At 40.5% G+C, this 20,351-nt stretch overlaps 2 protein-coding genes across 2 annotated transcripts in view; both read right to left on the bottom strand.

Annotated features, from left to right (window-relative positions):
• Window positions 1-1,802: 1,802 nt before the first annotated feature.
• pcca (propionyl-CoA carboxylase subunit alpha) lies at window positions 1,803-15,415 on the bottom strand. The gene is made up of 23 exons (XM_029449212.1): window positions 15,290-15,415; window positions 14,374-14,451; window positions 14,052-14,099; window positions 13,649-13,717; window positions 13,349-13,462; window positions 12,993-13,046; window positions 12,553-12,684; window positions 10,644-10,680; window positions 10,324-10,402; window positions 9,658-9,760; window positions 9,034-9,128; window positions 7,426-7,576; window positions 6,163-6,306; window positions 5,818-5,892; window positions 5,516-5,584; window positions 5,308-5,383; window positions 4,980-5,193; window positions 4,435-4,537; window positions 4,077-4,175; window positions 3,592-3,645; window positions 3,252-3,392; window positions 2,817-2,894; window positions 1,803-2,571 (listed from the first exon to the last, which is right to left on the bottom strand). Exons 1-23 carry the CDS (start codon window positions 15,341-15,343, stop codon window positions 2,503-2,505), a joined length of 2,136 nt encoding a protein of 711 aa, XP_029305072.1. The 5' UTR covers window positions 15,344-15,415; the 3' UTR covers window positions 1,803-2,502.
• A 3,799-nt stretch (window positions 15,416-19,214) lies between these two features.
• The window catches only part of LOC115020017 (zinc finger protein ZIC 4-like), a 9,121-nt gene continuing 7,984 nt past the window's right edge, over window positions 19,215-20,351 (bottom strand). Inside the window, exon 2 of the mRNA XM_029449842.1 lies at window positions 19,215-20,351. This exon is cut by the window's right edge and continues 1,307 nt beyond it. The gene's annotated coding sequence lies outside the window, so the exon portion shown is untranslated.

Raw genomic sequence — 20,351 nt, 5'->3', positions numbered from 1 at the left:
TTGTATTTCTGATCTGACAGAAAGCCAAAGCAAGTCCCACTTTGGTGCTAACCTCTGTTGTGTGAAGGGCAACACACTCGAGGGCATGTTGATGTGTCCACTTGTCAGGATACACCCCTGTCCTGTTTCCCAGCATCAACTTGTTCCTGCCCCAGAAAAGCAGCAGGGTTCGATACCCATTAAGCTCACATTACAGGCCCAAAACTCAAGAAGACTTTGCTGCAGAAATACATAGCAGAACACAGTGGAACTCATGCTAGATCAGACTCCAGATCTGTATTCACAATGACCTGCACATAATGCAAACTAAGGAATTGTGACAGTGATGGGCCGCATTTAGTTTTTTCAAAACTCCTCACACAGTTCTCAACATGCAGTACGACAGTCAATGTCACATTCAAAATGTTCTCATGCAACCAAAACACTTGATACACATTCCAAAACAACTTCTGTTACTTTTGTTTCCAAGAAAACTCATACTCATACGGCAATGAGCTTAAAAAAATATAACACGAACAATGTAGTGTTTCAACATGTATCACTATAGTCTTTGAATTTATTTGTAATGCTACAACACACTTCAGTTCACTTTATCTATTTATTACAGATCTAAAATATACTGCAGTGTGTGAGCCCTTCTACATTTGGCCACAAGTTCTCATCCAGATGAGCCTGTGAAGAACGGACTGAAAAATTACGTATTTATATCAGTTTGAGTGAAACAATCATTTGTTGATTTAATTCAATGCATCTTGTGTTAAATCTGACAAGTTAGACAGTTTGGTCCACATTTTCATGTCAGCTTTAAATGATCAGCTGGCAAAGTGCTCCACGCTGGCTGCGTACATAAGGTATACATGATGTATTGGTTTTGAATAAGACGTGCTTGTCAGTCTACAGTAATGTTTTTAAAGCTGAGAGGCAGACAGTTTACTGGTCATCAGTTTTTTTTAATGCAAGCTTTATTAACCAAAATATCAGCCTTCACAGCAGTGAGTGGATTTTATCATCGTCTGAGATTGAGTCCTCGATTGAAAACAACCACAAACAAAATCAGTACATCAACGATCCTGACAGAGTGAAAGTGTTTAAAGGCAGATGTTTTGGTATTGTCACAAACCAGATCATGGCTGGACAAAGGAAGGGACACTACACATGACTAATTACTAAAAATATCTTTATTTTACACAGCTAAAAGGGAAATGATTACAAAGACAAAGCAAACCAAACCGGGAAGAAGCCAATGGAGAGATGGGACTAAGACAGCAGCTACACAAACTATTATAACTGAGGGCGACAGGAGGACCGGCTCCCCTGGTTGTACCTTTCATTTTGCCTTGTGTGCTATTTTTGAAGTGACAGAGAAACACAGATGAAGTCGGTGTATTGGCTGTTGTAATGTCATTAAAACGTTAAAGTAAGTTCATGTGAAGTCAGATTCAGGTGATGACCACGGTGCACAGGCGTGATGGCAGCTGCTTCCACTGATTGGGTCCTCACAAATTACATCAGTGCAATTGACACTAATTGTTAGCTAAATAAAAAAATAGTATTACTAACATTTTAGATTAGAAGCAGATTAAAATAATTTGGTGAAAAATAACTAAATCAGGACTTCGAGTCTTTATTTCCTCACACACACACACACATTTTGTGGTTGATATGCCAATAAAAATTAATTCCCCTTTAAAGTTTTCATGTTTTATTATTTTACAGAAACAGATCCAAATTAAATTTGGAAAAGATATATCAGAGGGTACGTGAGGGTAGAAGATCACGTGAACACACACACACACACACAGTTCAGTGAGTTACTTTATGTTGAAAAGAAGGAGCACTTTATTAGTTGTATGTAGACTCTTTTCAACTGGATTACAGACATTTTTCCCGACTCCCCTCGAGTGGCATCAAGCTGCACAGTTTTAGTTTTCCCTGTTGCAGCTCTAAGATTTCTGCCTCCACTCCAATACAATTTATGTTTGGTTCTCAAATCACAGAACAATTGCATTGGCAAGACTCATCAGCAGCTTCCAAACCAAAAGGTCACGTTGGGAAGAGCAGCAGACATTCCCTATGTAGATATCGCAAAACCTTGGCACATAAACCAAAACTACCTGGAAGGCAAGACAGCATAATTGTAAAATGAGAAAAACATTTTCTGTAATGTAGATGTTGAACTGATTAACAAAAAACTAACAATCAGGTCTAGAAAACACACAAAACAGAAGCAGAGTGGAAAGATTTACAAGAGGGTTTTTTACAACACAGCTGCATCTCAACAAGCAACATGAATGAGTGTGACATGTGCAGAAGACTCTGCTGATACAGCTGGGCTCTGAGTCACCATCAGGGAACTGCACTCTGCTGAGTGGGGGCCACTCTGGAGACTAACCACGAGCAAGTAAATCCAGCTTCTGTTAATGTCCAGTGTGTTTGTCACTGTGGATCTTCCTCCGGACACAGAGGGGAGTAAGGCTCATCCTGATGTCACACATCAGAATCTTATTCAAGCTCTACCAGCAGGTCTCCCTCTCCCACCGTCTCCCCTGGCTTACAGTGGACACTCTTAACCTGGAGGGCAGGAGGACACACACACACACACAGTTATTATTTTAGGTTTAATAAATATGTATGCGTCCATGAATATTTATCAACTCGTTGCCCAATTACTGTAGCAGCCACTATTCTGTGGCCTTTATATTCATTAATAGGGATGCACTGATCTTAGCAACACACACCTTATAACCTCTTAACTAGATACCATAAGTTACCGAGTTATTAACAGTAGCTCCACTGACAGTGTTTCATATGGTTACCTTTCCTTGCTTGGCAGCAGTCAAACTGTTCTGCATCTTCATGGCTTCGATCACACAGATCTCCTGACCCTCTGCAACCTACACACACACACCACACACCACACAACACACACACACACACACACAAGTATGAAGAAAATGGGTCATTTACACGATGACACCAACGAAGATGTCTACCTGGAGAGAAGACAAGATTAGTGAACCCGTCGGTAAGAACCTGACGCTGAAATCAACAGACAAACTTAAGGAACGGCAAGAAAATCAGTAGTTATGTGCTGTGTACTCCGCGTCATGTCGTTCCTCCTGCACGCTCCATTATATATGCTCTGACCACAGGTATGTATTCAGTACACTACATAGTGAAAGTTAAACCAAGGTTTCCCACCATATTTTGGAAGCTGACTGCGGGACTTGTTACATATCGGGACGTGTTACCGTGTCTCCGGGGTTGACGGACACAGACACCACTGCGCCTGGCATCGGTGACCGCAGGATGCTGCTGGTGTCTTCTGGAACCTTTTCTGGCATGTAGGAGTTCAACTCTGCAGCCAACTTGGACAGAACGCGAACCTTAAACTAAATTAAAATAACAAAGAATAAGAAACGCAGGAAAGAAGTGTCTTGTAATGCAATAAGATCAAGAGGAAATGGTTTCTGCTACAGTTTAACAATAACAGTGTGGAAGCTAACACTGCACTACAGCCCGCTGAGGACTAGAGACAGCAGCCTGTGTGATAAAGTGGAATTACAATTTCATGTAGACATGCAACCTTACCGCTGTGCCCAGGTACTGCAGAACAATCTTCCCTGAAGAATCTCTGGACAGACACTAAAACAAAAGTCAAAATATCATCTGCACTACATCTCTAATCTCTACAGCTCATTGTTTCTATTAATCTGCTTTCAGCTCTTAGTGTGAGCTAAAGCAGATATACTTATAGAATATAAGATAGCACTTCCTATGCTGGGAAACGCCCTCATCTATAACGCATTATAAAGCAATTATGAGCACTCATAATTCATAATGCTTTATGACAATAAGAAACACTGCATACACTTTTATAATAACTTAAATAAGGTTAAGTATCATAATAATGTATAATTGTTTGTCACTAACTGACATTTATGATATTTGTTCCCTTTACTTAAAGCCAAGAATAACCATGTATGTGATTCATAACCAGCTTGTAATGTTTTATATCTGCCCAAACTTATTATAGACATAGAAAGTGTGTGTGTGTGTGTGTGTGTGTGTGTTACCTGTAGCATCCTGTGTGTGCCGTTGATGGTGAGTGGTAGCAGTGGGGAGGCCAGGTTCCACTGTCCACTGACTTCCACCTTTCCTCCCTCCACCTCCACCTACAGAGACAAACACAGATTGTTCTGATGGGAGCCAAAGACTTCCTGTTGTTACATCATTCCCTGCTGACTGATCTCCATGTTACCCTCTGGGATGTGAGCTTGGGTTTTGACACAGTTGATAACATGATAATGTTTTAATCAACCGTCCACATAAATAGCATCCCAACTTTAATGATTACTCTCTTCTCCTGATGCTTCAGTTGCCCATCGATATTCATTTATTGCATTTGTTCCTGGATGCATATTAAATACTCACAGTATAAACGTTTCCTGATTTGGTGACTTCCACAGAATGCCATCGCTCCTCCAGCTGCACACACAGCTCCCAGCGGCTACAATCCATAGCAGTGGAGGACACCCTGCAAAAACACACACACACACACACACACTTTTCAGGGGCCAAAGCATCTTCTTCTGGAGCAGTAACACCTTATGGGTGGCATTCTATGGATGACATTTTACACTTTTTATGATTCTTTTCAACCGTGTTACCTAAACAACTTTACTATGTTACCACAATTTTGTCCTTTGTTGGTCCCAAGTACATCTTATATTTAGAACTCTTATTTATATTCTTGTTCCTGAATCTTGTGCACACTGTATGTGTTATTTTTATTACTGTGCCCCTTAAGTTTTTACTTAGATGTTCATAAAAATAATTGTAAGAGTGGAGCCCATGCAAAGCTGGTATTACTCAGCGTTTTTAACTTTAACATTATAGAAGAGGTTAATTGACCGTCGGGCCCCCCTGTAGCAGATTACGCTCCAGTAACCCCACAACATCACGCTTGCTGGCCTCACCTCAGGTTACCCAGGACCTTCTGAGAGCGGAGCTGAGCAGTGATGTAGAGCGCTGCTGCCGAGGCCAACAGCTCCCTGCGTTTGTCGATCTTCAGCTGGTGACCGTTGAAGCCGTCGGGGTAAACCTCCGGCAGGAAGTTGGTGCTGATGTCACCAGAGATAAAGCGGGGGTGGGTGATGATTTCCCGCAGGAGGGGAATGTTGTGGGTCACACCTGGAGAGAAGATGACCAAACTTCATTACAGAAAGAAAAATAAGCTAAAGTCCATTTAAAAGGTGACTGTGTGTCTGAGCTGACAGTCAAGAGTGTGAAGATCAAGAGGTGTACCTCTGATGACATAGTTATCCAGAGCATCCTCCATCCTGGCGAGGGCTTCAGCTCGCGTAGCTCCATAGGTAACCAACTACAAATATATCACAGGAAGTTATTGCAGAAACATAAACCCTTGTGGAATGGGGGGATTCTGTAATAGTCTTTCTGTTCCTAAAAATAAGAATCACACAATTTGCAAATCCATTATATTTTCAATCACCACCTTTGAGATCATGGGATCATAGTAGATGCTGATGTCACTTCCCTCCTGGATGCCGCTGTCCACACGGACCTGACAGAGCGAGGAGCAGAAGAGAAAACGCTCATATTGGCAGGACACTTGCAGAGTAGATTGTTTTTGAGGAGAACATCATTTGGAAAAAAATCTAATCCGGTGAAATGATAAAGTACAGGGTTTGAGAGCAGCTCTAATGTGTTCTGTAGGATGTGGTTGTGTGATACACGAACATCTTGCACTGTGACGCTTTCAGACTCTCATAAACCCTCTCAGGCAGACACTCTTACATTGCCCAGGTTGAGTGGCTCTTGGTACTGAGACAGCCGTCCGATGGAGGGAAGACCAAAAGACTTGTAGGGATCCTAAGAGAACAAACAGGAGACAGACGGACACTGAATCTTCAAGTTTCACTCACAACGGTAGCAGAAGAAGGTTACCAAAGGTTTAAATGTTTCAAATGGAAACACTTTCATCTAATCCTACTTCATACCCCCGCCCCCCCCCCCCCCCGACTTGTCTTTCAAACGTTCCAATTTTATACTTAACACATTGTTACATGTTTGTAAAACCACTTCGATAATGTTATTACACCCACATACCACAATCATTACTTCTCACACACACACACACACCTCAGCATAGACGCGACTCTCAATGGCCCAGCCGTTTATTGGGACATCTTCCTGTTTGTGCTGCAGTTGGTAACCCTTGGCAACCCGGATCATCTGCTCCACCAAGTCCAGGCCAGTAATACACTCTGTAATTGGATGCTCCACCTGGGGTCAGAGGTTAAACAGAGAAGATACAGTTTCTGCAAGCAAACTAAAAGTGTGCTAGTCTGGCAGGAAGCTCAAGGAACCCTTACTGGCCTTTTCCAGGTATTTCAGACACATCTTAGACTCTTCATCAGCAGGTGAGTCTGCTCAGTTGTCATGGAGATGGTTAAAGATTGCTTTACTCCACGTCCTGATGAGATGTGGCTGCAGCTCCATAGAAGGCTTGTAAGGAGGCTTTGAGTTCAAAACATCTTTCTGTTTGGAAACCCGTGAACCTCAACATCCCCTGTCCAGGGGGAGGCTTGGTTGCAGCTCTCCATAGAATAATAATAATAATAATAATAATAATAATATTATACGCTAGTACTATAGAAAAGTGCATTGTGAAATGTGTGAAATGGACATTAAGGTGGAACATATAGCGTCTTACTTCACATTAAAATGATCATTGAGTTGCAGCCCTGGAAGCTGAATGTCTGCAGCTCATAAAACCACATGGTCCACCGTTTTATTCCGGCTCCACCGTCGTCGCATGTCCTGCTCCTCTCTCACTCGTTTCCTGTCTAAGCTTCACTGTCAACTGTCCAATAAAAAGGTGAAATAGCTGAAAAACTATAGGACGCATTATATACACAACACCGTTTATTTCATTTCTTTTCTTGTGTTTAGTGCGAGACATGTTTCAACACTCTGCATCTTCTGAACACACCTCCATTTTATATGAAAGGGTTTATTATGTATTATTTATGGCTCATTAACTAAGCTCTGCCGACTGGCTTCAACTGCAGATTCCTTCAGTAAATACACACTAAGCACTCGTGGAATCATTACAACTGATATTTCTTTTTGTGGCTTTCTTCCATTTTACTCAACACATGAAAAATAACCTCTTGTTTCTGAAAGGATCTTAGAAGTGAAATAAGGCTAAAGATATTATTTAGAGAACTGTGTACACACACACACACACACACACACACACACACACACACACACACACACACACACACACACACACACACACACACACACACACACACACACACACACACACACACACACACACACACACACACACACACACACACACACACACACACACACACACACACACACACACACCTGTAGTCGTGTGTTCATCTCCAGGAAGAAGAAGTTCTTATTAGAATCCACCAGGAACTCCACGGTGCCGGCAGAGGAGTACTGCACAGCCTTGGCCAGCTGCACTGCCTGCTCACCCATCGCCCGCCGTGTCACTGGGTCCAGGAAAGTGCTGAGAGGACACGACACTAAAGACTCAACTCAGTGGTGCAAATACAAACTAATTCTACAGCTTGATATTCAACAAACCTTCTATCTTTATGGATACATACTAAAAACAAATGTGAGAATTTGCAGCCCTCCCCATCTCTCAAGTGCTGAGTGTTGTCCGGGTGTCTGCCGTGACAAAAGCGCTATCAGTGTTAGAAATTAAACTGCCCCGGGACAAACTGACGGGACTGACGACAGACGGAGCCTGCGATGTGATGAAAAGAGCACCAGGAAGCTCTGGAGATGGAACATGTAATAAGCACCGTGACACAGACAGGAAACTTTATAAGAGTCCATGTAAGTCTTTTCCTGAGGAGATACATTCTGAACATGGCGGTGCGATGGCTGAGTCGAGGAAATGTGTTGAATAGATTTTTCGAGTTGCGTGAGGAAATCTGCCAGTTTTTGGAAGCAAAGGGAAACACAGCACAGATCTCTGGGACGAAAAGTGTCGATGTGAGCTGGACTGTTTGTGCGACATAACGAAGCATCTCACTGCTAAACCTGCAGCTTCAGGGCCGTGTGATCACGGACATGTATGATGCATGTCGAGCTGCCTGTGGGAGATCTGGATGCAGAAGGAAACTTTGGTCACTACATGTTTCCAAACACTGACAAACCATCTCTGTGTTCCCGACTGCGCAGGAACTGCTCAGCAATCCGTTTGCAGTTGACGTGGAAACAGCACATGTGAACATCCAAATGGAGCTGATTGAGCTCCAGTGTAACGCCACACTCAAAGCAAAGTATGACTCTGTGGGCGCTGCAGTTTCCAAGCTTCACCCCCGAAACGATGCCTTAATGTTGGCCCTCTCTGTGATTGAGTTTGACACCCCTGGACTGCTTGCTTTGCGCAGTTTCTCCTCAGCTGTTTCGCAAAGGGCAGGGCTCCGCCCCCCACACACACACACACATACACACACACAGCGGAGGAAAGGAGAGGGGAGAACTAAAACTAAAGCCGCTGCTAAATGTTTTACTTTAAAATGACACAGTATAATTATTTATTACTTGTTAATCATGTTAAAAAATGTCAGCTCAAAATTGTCTGTGAGCCATAACGTGTCATCGAAAGAGCCATAGGTTCCCGACCCCTGGTTTAATCCATTGTAACGATGTCTTTAGAGTCATGCCTACTGACACTTTGGAAATAATACTTCCAAACAAATTAATACAACCGAGTAGATGAGATCCAAATAAGCAAAATAATTCAACTAATTGTTTTCCTATGCATCACAGTTTTACTGAATCAAGAGCACTACAACATTATAGGAGTCTGCGATGATGGCTACTGGTTGGCTGCAACTCTGCTGGAAGAACACGAGTGCTGCTGATCACAGCTTTCCTGACCTTCTTGTGCAAAGAGCAAGTTGATTTAAAACAACCACATGCAGAGAGCAGACAGAGTTTCTCACACACCTGGGAGCTTCTTCCACCACCTTCTGGTTCCTCCGCTGGATGGAGCATTCCCTCTCATTGAGCCACAGAGCATTACCATGTTTATCAGCCAGCACCTACAAGACAAACAGTATTCTGTTCTCTTCACTGATTATTTTTACTTTTGTCACAATAGCTATATTTGGATTAATATAACTGTTGCATTAATGTGCATTTTACTGCTCTAGAGGTTTACAGTTGTGCTAATTGTCACTCCTTTGTACACTTTTGTGTAGTTTAATCTACAGCAATGCATCATATTCTATAAGATCATTGTATGTTTGTCGCTGTCACCAAGCTGATGATGCGCTTTCCTGCTGATCCAAGAGCATTTTTAAAGACTTTAGTTTAAAAAGAAGGAGGATTTTCTTAACACATAAAGGAACCTTCAGTTTATCACAAACATTCAAAAATAAAGAGATAAATACAGCGATACATGACGGTATGAAAAATTGTAATGTGATATTTAGCTAAAGCTGTCAGACAAATGTAGTAGAGTAAGTAGATCAGAAGTATAAAGTTGCATAAAATGGAAATTCTCAAGTATAGTTACCTAAGTAAAGTACTTAAGTAAACGTAGTTAGTTACTTCCACCACTGGTTATACCTGTATCTCAATGTGTCTGGGGTTGTCTATGAACTTCTCAATGAGCAGCCGGTCGTCTCCAAAGCTGGATGCTGCCTCCTGGGACGAGAAGCGGAAACCTTCCCTGCAACAGTGCACAAACACACAAATGTTGCATCAGACACACAGGTAGAAAGTCACTCTTTCCACTGGTCCGTCGTAGCAGTGCAAGTAGGAGGTAGGAGTAGACAGTGGAGCAGCAGGGAGTTGAAGGGGAAGAATAACAAGCTGAAGTAACTTCAGCAGCATAAACTGACGTTGTTGAATTAGAAGCATTTCAAACAGTTCAAGTCAAAAATAAGCTGCAGGAGTAGTTATTGTACTCTGTAGTAGTCCTTGTGCTACTATTTGCAATAGAAGGTTTTGCAGTTTAAGTCATTTAAGTAACACATTCAGTAAATGTAGAACAGAGTAACTGCCCTACTTTTAGTTTAGACTGTTGCCCTGTTCAATAATAAGTAAGAGGAAGGGGCAATTCCCAGTCATTCCCTCTTCTCCTGCTTTTAGACTTTTCCTCCTACACCATCTACAAGAATTTTAAAGGTGTGCATCGGCCTTCAGTTAGGCATCAATAAAGTGTTTTAAAAAAATAGTAGATGGTTCAATAGTGTACATTAAGGGCGTGACAGAAACAGAGCAATGCAATACCTCGTCTCCTCATCATTCCAAGCAACCCTCATTCCTTTCCCGCCTCCTCCTGCAGAGGCTTTGATCATCACTGGGTAGCCTAGCAACAACACAAAGAAAAAGCCACTAAAAAAGGTGCATTTGCTTTAACCACATGTCCCCCAGTGATGCATGAACATCAGAGTACGTCCAGTCCACTTGCAATCTTCTAAAATATATATCCAACAATGCAAATTACAAAAGTGGCAAACAGCTGTACTACATGCAAACAGAGTTATGTAAAGTAAAGACACACACACACACACACGGCTGTAGTCAACCAAAGAAAAGGGATGACTTACCGATTTCCTGTGAGATCTTCACAGCTTCCTCAGCCGTCTGACACAGAGAGGTTTGTGATTACTGATGATGAATCAAACACTGGCAACTATGTCGTCCATACTTTGAACTGACTTGTCACCGTACTATTCACACAATGGCAATAATGTTCACATTTTTGAAGCGGTTACATTTCTTGATTAAATGTTGTGTTGTTTTGATTGCATCCCTCAGGTTGTGGGTGAAGTAGAACACTGGCATAGCACTGGATTTAGACTTGGATAATGGATTAGTCTGGAAACACAGTAACTTGTTTTGTTTGGGACTCTCCTGCACAGTACAGGCTTGCCATAGCAAACCTTTATAAGCTGTATGCTACACTTTATCGGAGGGGATAAATGGAACCAGAAATGCATTTGCCAAACCCACAAGTTACTCCTCACCTTTAAAAGTATTTTCTCTTGTATTTTCTCACCGTTTAAAAACCCTTCCAATAAAGCATAACGCTCACCTTTATGTGCCTTGTCCAAGTTCGATTTTGAGTGTGGAATTGTTGGCCTTTGTGGCCAATTGGGGGGGAAAAAACCCCACTATGACCAAAGCTCCGGTGGGTGTTTTCCCTCTATGAGCCCATTATTACATAACGTTACTTTAAACACACATCTCTGGGACTATGAGTGTATCCCAAGTCTCTTATTTGATACTTCCTTGATTTTCCTTAGGATCACTGAAGTCTTTTTCCAGCGGACACGCCCCCTGACTGGATACCAGTCACTGATTGGACGCTGCATCTGATGATCTGATACATTTCAACATCACTGGAGTTTCATACGCAGTGAAGACAGAGAACAGATTAAACTCTTTGTTTTCTGATTCACCTGTTAAATCTGTTAATTGTTGATCCAAACAACAAAACGGACGACAAACAACTTTCTTCATTTATAAGAAAGATTTTTCTTTTCATGATCTGTTATTTCTCCCATTAACTTTTAGTAAGGACACAATTTATTCATATTTATCGGCTGATTATTCCTGAGCGTCGGGTTTCATATGAATTACATATTTTCCCTGAAACATTAAACTAATAAAAAATGTCCAGTGTTTAATAGACACCATAATCATATTCTTGGTTATTAAATAATGAGTTCACAATCAGAATATCAATACATACAGACACAAATAATGCATAAATAATATAGATGCATTCTGCCTGTAGAAGTGGTCCCTGTGTCTCAGCAGGACACAGTCATCTGTATAAAGACAGACTGCAGGTTGTTATTCATGTGCAGGTATTTGTTAGACAGGTACCTGCTGCTGCTGCTGTTCCAGTGATGACTGTGTGTCTTTATTAATATCAGTACAGTGCACATGTGTGCAGACACAACAGACTGACGGCTCAGCTGTCAGAACGTCTCATTTCTCTAAAAAACACATTTCCTCTCCTCGCATGGTTTCTTTGCGTCTTAGTCCCTCCCATCGGGGATGCATGGAGAGACCGAGGAAAAGATGCAAGTGAGGGAAATGTGGATGCAATATTAGAGACTTGCACTCTCTCTGTACATTGCATATGATTTGTATACTTTACACAACCTTTGCACATTCCTTGGACAATTATGCACAAACTACCATTCAACGGCACAGCTCTTTCATACGGATATATTGCTAATATTTTTATAGTATTATTTCATATTTGTATTGTAATTTCCTTAAATACTGCTTTATTTAAATTCAGATATATTGTATATTTTTATAGTGTGTTTTTGTTTCACTTCAATTTCAATTTTGCACTCAAAATATATATAGTTCGTCTGGAGGCTGATGGATCTCAGTGGGGAACAGAAATGTTCTTGTACCACACTATTTAAAAATGTAATGAATAGGGAAGAGGGATGATTCCTCTGCTGCACTTTTTCTTGTTCCGTGTGTCCATACCTTGACAACTCCATCATATCCTGGGATAGTGTTGACATTGGCAGCCTTAGCGATCAGCTTGCTCTCAATTTTATCCCCCATTGCCTGAATAGCATGTGTGTCTGGACCAATGAATGCCACGTCCTTTGCTGCCTAGCAACAAAGCAATAATACAATGAAAGTTACCATATTACTTATAATAATAATAATAATAATAATAATAATAATAATTCCACAGAGAGAACAAAGAGCTGAAGTCCCACCCACTGCCCTCTCAGCATGTTTGCATTTAGTAAATCTATCATCCACCTTCCTCAAAAAAGATGAAACATAATACTGGGGTTTATTGTTCATGATTTAGTAACTACTATTGGAATTGGCAGTCACATTTGAGCCTGGTCATTTAAAGCAATAGTGTTAAGAAAAGAGTTTGTGTTTACCTGATTCTACACATTACTCACCAGTCGCTTTGCAAACTCTTTGTTTTCAGAGAGAAACCCGTAGCCAGGATGAACCTTTAAAGAGGAAAACATTTTAAAACGTTATTTGATTTGTTTCAAAGGCTTTTAAACATAAAGCTTTAAACAAACTGTATATAGCCATGGTCGTATTCAATAAATGAATAAGGAAGACAATTATTTTGTACCACCAGAATCTCACAGAATGAGTGAAGCAGTTTACACGTGTGTATGCTAACTGTACAATAACTGACGGCTGTGGCTAGAGGTGCAGCGACATGATTGACAGTTTAGAATACCCACACATGTGTATCATTACTTTCACATTATGTAATAATAAGAGCTATGGTAACGCTTACAGCTTGTGCTCCAGTCGCTCTGATGGCCTCCATGATGGCGTCCATGTTCAGGTAGCTCTTATTGGTGGGGGCGGGGCCAACACACACTGCTTCATCAGCCATCTTTACATGAACCTAGATACACACACACAGGGAAGTTGAATCCAGATGTCGCCTAAGCTTTAGGTTTAGAGAAGGTGTTTCAGGACATACAACAGTTTTAGGTTCACAGACACTTTAAAAGAGAGTAGGTACTGGCAAAACTTTCCTGGGAAAAAACCCTAATTTTTTTAAACACTGGATGAACAGATGGTGACTCACAGCACTGGAGTCAACATCACTGTGAACAGCTACAGTCTGGATGCCCATCTTGTTACATGTCTTGATCACCTGAAGAGAAAACACACAACATTAACACTCATGCTTCCCTCTATGGTCAATGTCAAATCATACAATGCTGTGAATTATACTGGCAGGTACAGGTTGCGATGTGTTTAGGTGGAAATGTACCATTAACAAAAATCAGAAAAAAATAAATAAATAAAAAGCAGCAACGCATGTGGTTAAAGTGTTCAAAAATCTGCCCTGTGGAGTTTTCTTTACAAGTTCATCCATCTGGAGTGGTGCAACATCAGGCTCCAGTGAGTGTATATCTTCATGTGTTCAACAGAAATCAATCAGTTTCAGTTGGATTTCATTTATAGTACATAGCTGTGTGTCTCACCCTGCAAGCAATCTCTCCTCTGTTGGCAATGAGGATCTTATCGAAGGTCTGTGGAAGGAAACAGCGGACAGATTAGCACGGTTTGCTATTGACACAACAAGGACTTTCTTCGCGCCACCTATTTGGCAATGAACACAAACACGTTCTTTACCCCTTAACTCCTGAGCAAGGCATTTTGTTTCAGAAATCACATGTCAGATATGCATCATATCTTGCCTCAAAATGATCAAAGTTGGACATTTTCTTCATTGTCAATAGCGACTTGTTGAATAGTCAAAGGTTACAGTCAAACAGGGAGGAGGAGAAGAGAGCTGTGCATTACCTTTTCAGTGGGACTGTAGACAGTGGAATAATGAGCGTTGCCGCGCACTGCACAACAGCTGGACTGGAACGAGGTATACTGCAAAACACATACAGATACACTATATTCAGCGACTATATACTTTAATTGTATTCATTATTATATTCAATTAGGGTTGCTGTAAGTTGTATGTGTAAGGGTGTGGTATACATTTAGATTTAATCAAAACCATTTCTGATTCTGCTCATTAATTCCTGTTAGCCTCAAAGAAATTACCAATTTATATCCAAACAGAAGCAAACTGTATTTTTAGAGAACATAGGTAGTTTTCAACCCATTCGGTGTGCCCTGACTCATGCATCCCTCAGTATACAGGCTCATTATTAGAATGAATAATTCATTCTATGTTTACTTTAGCAGCTAAATGTGTAAGGACTACAGACAGGCCGCTAGGGGCCCAAGGGTCATTTGTACTAGGAGCCCCCTTGTGCGCTGATCCGGTCAAGCATGAGTTCTTTTTGGACCAGGTCAAAAAGAACTTGTAAGTGATCCAGTGAAGTCTTGCTAAGGCAAGTAACATACAATTCGAATCGTTTAAACCGGATCGTTTAAATGTGTTAATGTTCAGCTCCAGCGTAACATAAGTACGGTCTGAGATAACGTCAAAGTCACACTTGATTTAAGACACTCTTTGTAACTAAAGAAACGCAGGACACCGTAATTTACTTGTCAAGCTTTTGACAACAAACTTTTTCACAATTTTAGCAATGTGGTTTTATCTCTCAAGAACGTTCAGGTCTGTCCTCACGTCACTTGTCATTAGCATTTTGTTAGCATGCTAACAGCCGTCGTGTCATTCGCGTGCTGATAGTAAACACACGGCTGTCAGTTTGTTAAACAAGTTCGCGCTCTGCACATTAACCTGTGAACGGCTCACCTTTACGGCAAACAGCAGCCTGTTCAGTGATGGAGAGAGCCTGTGCGCCGCCATGTTGCCAAACTGTGACCCACACAAAGTGACGTGATGACGTAATAGTTTTTGAAGAGACGCGAGTGGTGGAGCGAGAGGCGTCACCGCCATTCACCTTTTTTTCTCTTAACTTTATTGAAATGCTTAATTCATTACACCTGCTCAAATTTAAATATATATAGTTAAATTATATATAGTTAAATTATATATAGTTATATATAATAATTTATATATATATTAATATTTATATATATATATATATACCTTGAAAATTGTCTGGAAGAAGATATACCAGTCATAATCCCTAAGTATTTGTTTTGTCTGGTGAGTATAAGCATTTTCTGTCAAAAAACAAGATTCCTTAAATTTAATGTAGAACAATTTTAGAAGAAGGTTACTTAAAATATGTTAGTATAATAACAAGGGATCTTTAGGGACTTAAATCATGTTCAATGGGGAAAAACTTGTTATAAATGTAAAGGACAGGTTCATATTTTTTCAAGTCCATCTTAAAACAGCGCTCACATTCCTTATGTGACTCACATTGCAACATCTTTTGGTACATGTATTGTTCCTCCTGTCTATAATGGCTGTGAAATGATCTCTTCTTAATGCAATTCTGCTGTTAGAGATTGTACAAATCTACAGTCCTTGTTCTGGGTAAAAATGCATTTGAAATTTCAATCTGACAAACAATTCTTTAACAACAAATAAAGAGGATATCTGGGTCTTTTTAGTGCGGAAAACTCTTTTTTTGTTCCCGCACAAAATGTTTCAATAGTTTGTCAACTACAGTTGAGAAGATAACCATGGAGGAAGTGAAACTTATGATCAGAATAGTCACTCTTATGACTCCTACTCACATTGGGCTCACTTTTATAGCGAATGGAATAGTGAAAATAAACTACTCCCCATTTTCTAGGGACCCCCTGGAACTCCCTCGAGGAACCCAACTGACTAACTATGTTTCTTTCTATCCAATCTGGATAAAACAAAAACTTGAAAGATTTTCAAAGGCTGTGAAGTTACTCTTTAAGAGTGCTGTATCAGTAAAGGTCCAGGGATGAATACAGAGCCAGAGGGCTTATTAGTGTTACTGTAATACTAGTGTTAGTGACACACTGTTGCAGCTCTGTTGCAGATTTTGTTGTATGGGGAGGACTGCACGTGACTCATGTGGTTGTTGCTGGGTTTTTTTTTTATGTACACAACATGTAAACATATTATAAATAAAAGTACCCAAAATAAAAGTATAGAGAAATATTATGCTGAAAAGTAGCATAATGTCTCCTTTAACATTGTACATTTGCAATTGACTATTCCTCCTTTAAAGTGACCACCATGTCCATGAATCCACAGGACAGTCCCACCTGAAGATCTGAGTCAGCTCCACGTCAGTAATCCTGGTCACTTGATGCCAGAGGGGTGGACAGCTGCTCATACCTCTGTTATTTCAGGTAATGTGGAGGTTTTAACAACCTGTTAACGGGTTACTAGTTATTTTTGTAACCAAAGCAGGCAAAAATTATTATCCACAAAAGCCCTCATTTGTAAAATACTGGCTCCAGTCCTGGACATGGAAAGAGATTAAGAAGCTGAGTGGATGTTGCCTGCTATGTACTTAACAAACAACTAATAAGTTATTAAGATTTAAATGTTTTATTTAACAAATTACATTTTCGTGTGCATGAGAAAAACAATTCAATGACAAATTCATTATAGATTTTTTTGTATTGCTCTGTGAGGACTGCATGTGACTCATGCTGTAAACCAGTGGACCTGCATGAAAAATGCATTTTTACTCACCGTTAGTAAGTTACCTATCAAAAACCTGCTCGTGCCTCCAACCAGTAATGTGAGCTACTTTTAATAATAATTTAAAAAACAAATAAATATGCCTGTTAACTTATATACTACACGTTCAGTTTGTTTGTGACAGTCTTTTAATTTAAGGACCATGACAGAGTCCAGCATTATAAGTCTGACACGAAGATACTCTTCTTAAAACTCTTGAATAATGTCCACACTTACTGCTAGTTTGTGACACACTGCCTGACGCGGCCCATGTCTTTTTCTTGTCTAAACAGATGGACACGGGTCATCAGGATCTCACACGCATCAGTTAGGAACTGCAGATTGAAGATGGGTCCTTGGTGAAAAATGGGTCTCTGCTAACTGTACAAGCAGCTTATTGGGCAGTAAATATCAGTTTCATCCCTGACGTCAATAAACTCTAAGAAATCTGATTACATGAGCCACTTACTAGCTTTGAACATCTCATGGTCATAGATGAAAAGCTGAGCCAGTAGGTGGGCTTAGACGGTTTTTATGTTGTCAAAACTGGTGTTTCCAAGTGCTGCACGGTGGTGCAGTGGTTAGCACTCACAGCAAGTGGGTTCAGGGTGCTGTGAGGAGTTTGCATGTTCTCCCCCTGTCAGTCTCCAGCTTCCTAACAGTCTACGGACATGCAGGTTAAATGGTGACTCTGTCGCCTGTAGGTGTGAATGTGAGAGGTTACAGACAATAGTTGGACATTTCTGAGGTCAAGAATGAGCTTTCAAGCTCAGCAGCTCCAGTGCGCCTCAGGCACACTGAATGTGAATCCTTTCAGCTGCTCTGTGCTCAGATTTGCGTAACATCTCTTGGCCTCACACTTAACTCATAACTTAAGCCTTGATAATAATCACCACGGAGAGTCTGTAGGAATGTGTTTTCAACTGTTTCCAGAGTCATTTCGAAAAAGAAGATTCAATGTTGAGAGTAAAGTCGACTAAAATTATTTAAAAGAATCCCACCAACATCACTCAGTAGCAACAGCATTAAACTTCAGTATGGTTGGTTGGTTTTCACTTAGTTCCTTATTCACTTGTTTCTTCCCATGAGAGTGTCTTAGTGTTGCTAAACCACAGGGCTGGGGTGGGAAAGAAAAGGTTGATCTCACTGGAGTTCATGTTAGCGGACTATATCTTACGTTTCATCTGATGCATTCAATCTATAAACATCTTCGTGAAGACAGAAGGAATGGTTCAGGGGACGTCTGAACTGGAAGCCTTTAATAACTTGAGATTTAAAACTGCATCAAATCTCCATCTCGATACGACACACAAAGATGTGCTATTCAGTGATCATTAACTCTGATGTGTCCATCCTATCATGATGCCAAATGATTGTGCAGAAGACACATTTAATCATTCTTTAGGTCAAGATTGGAGCTAACCCAGGCACAGATCAGTTGAGATTCTGAGCACTTGATGTCATGAGAGGGAGTGAACATGCTTCAATTTTCCATACATGTACTTTTAACAGTTAATGTATTTTTAACGAAGAAGCCGGTGGAGCACACTGGGAAGTGGCCTGATGTTATTTAGACAGCAGCGTGAGGACACCTCACTTGCAGCTCAAATGCAAAAGGTTTTATACTGTTCCGTTCGTGGTTCCATGCCAGGAATATCCATTTTACCGTTATCTACACAAGCTTATCCTGTGCACAGTCAGACAGCTCAGGCCTATCCCCACTCACTGTGAGAGGCATGGTACACCCCCACAAGCTGTCTAGCTCCGGGCTAACACACCATTCACATTCACACCTACAGGTAATTCAGAGTTTCCAATTAATCCGACCTGTATGTGAGACTTAAGAGAGAACATGTGAACCCCACCCAGAAAGGCTCCAGCTGGAGGAGTCAAATCCTGGGAGTAGTTGCTCGCTCATTTCTACAGATTATTGGTTGAGAACCAAAACTTGAATGACACAATTCTGTTCTGCACTCATAGCGTGCACGTACCTTCTCCCCTCTTCACTTCCAGATTGATTACTTGCTCAATAGCATTGTCATTAGTAAAACTGAATGAAATTGAGACGTTCATTTCTCAAATCGATTATATATATATATATATTTGTAAAGGAAATTCCTGTTTAATTTAACTTGGGTGTTATTTGCAGTTTTGTCGATCAGTCCTATCTGTAATAATAATAATAATAATAATAATAATAATAATAATAATAATGTACACACAAAGTTAATAACTTGACTAAAGTTGACTAAAAAGGTATTAAATTAACACCCACATTATACAAACTGACTGAATAGAAAACAAAGATGAACGTTAAAATTATTTTCCAAACTATCCATTGTGAACACCCATCACAGCTGACAGACCCACTTCCTGCTTCAGAGTTGACCTACTGTACTTACTATACTTGTGTACCCAGTTTTCCCTGGCAAAAATGGATTGTTAAGAGACATGTCAGGTGTGTTCACCTTCAGTAAGACCAGGTCGTAACACCGTCATTTTCCTTCAAAACAGCATTTAAATCCTGTGTCATTATACATTTAAACTATCTGCTTCAGGTAGCTTTTCTTACATCCCAGGTTCAAATCCAGCTTGAAATGACCTACTAGTGGATGGATAATGTACATTAGTATAAGTCACTTATTAACCATTTAAAGTGTTCTCAATGCAGTATCTTCAAACATAGATGAAACATTTTTCCAAGCTGTACCACAATTTTACACAATACATTCTGCTTTAGATTCATTGATGCTTACACTGAGTCCATTTTCAAATCCAAGATGCCACTTTTTATGGCTGCACAAAGGGATCAAAGGGAAAATACTCGATGTCTTGTGCATCATATAATACACATGTTCATGTTAAAGGAATATGTGTATGACATATATGGTCATTTTGGAAACCTTGGGGTCTTGACTAAATTGTACAAGGAGTGTAAACAGGCAGGCGATGAACCCGCTGAAAGGTCCATAGAGTTGAAGAGGTTAAGGAGACACTTGATGATCAGTACAGAGAAGGATCAGTCCCCCTGACTTCAAACTGCAGCTTCACTGCTGGCTACTGTTGGGTTGCACTGTGATCACATACAAGACTTTTGAACAAGTTACTACCAATGGTTTGTAAGTTAAGGCCTCAGTTTGCTTCAAACAAAGATCTTGTCGGACACCTAACAGCATCTGGAACCCTCTTTCCAGCAGAATCGGCTGCTTCCAACACCCTTTGTAACTATCTGATG

This window comes from Cottoperca gobio, chromosome 15 (genome assembly GCF_900634415.1).
Source record: "Cottoperca gobio chromosome 15, fCotGob3.1, whole genome shotgun sequence".
Classification (NCBI taxonomy): Eukaryota; Metazoa; Chordata; class Actinopteri; order Perciformes; family Bovichtidae; genus Cottoperca; species Cottoperca gobio.
The sequence above is the reverse complement of the archived record's forward strand: the minus strand, read 5'-3'. Positions and strand labels throughout refer to the sequence as shown.

Coding starts and splice junctions, on each gene's coding strand:
- pcca (XM_029449212.1), bottom strand. CDS start 15,343: ATGGCGGCGCACAGGCTCTCTCCATCACTGAACAGGCTGCTGTTTGCC. Junction 10,403..10,643: donor GAAGATCTCACAGGAAATCG/GTAAGTCATCCC, acceptor TGTTGTTGCTAG/GCTACCCAGTGATGATCAAA. Junction 5,194..5,307: donor GGATAACTATGTCATCAGAG/GTACACCTCTTG, acceptor TCTTCTCTCCAG/GTGTGACCCACAACATTCCC.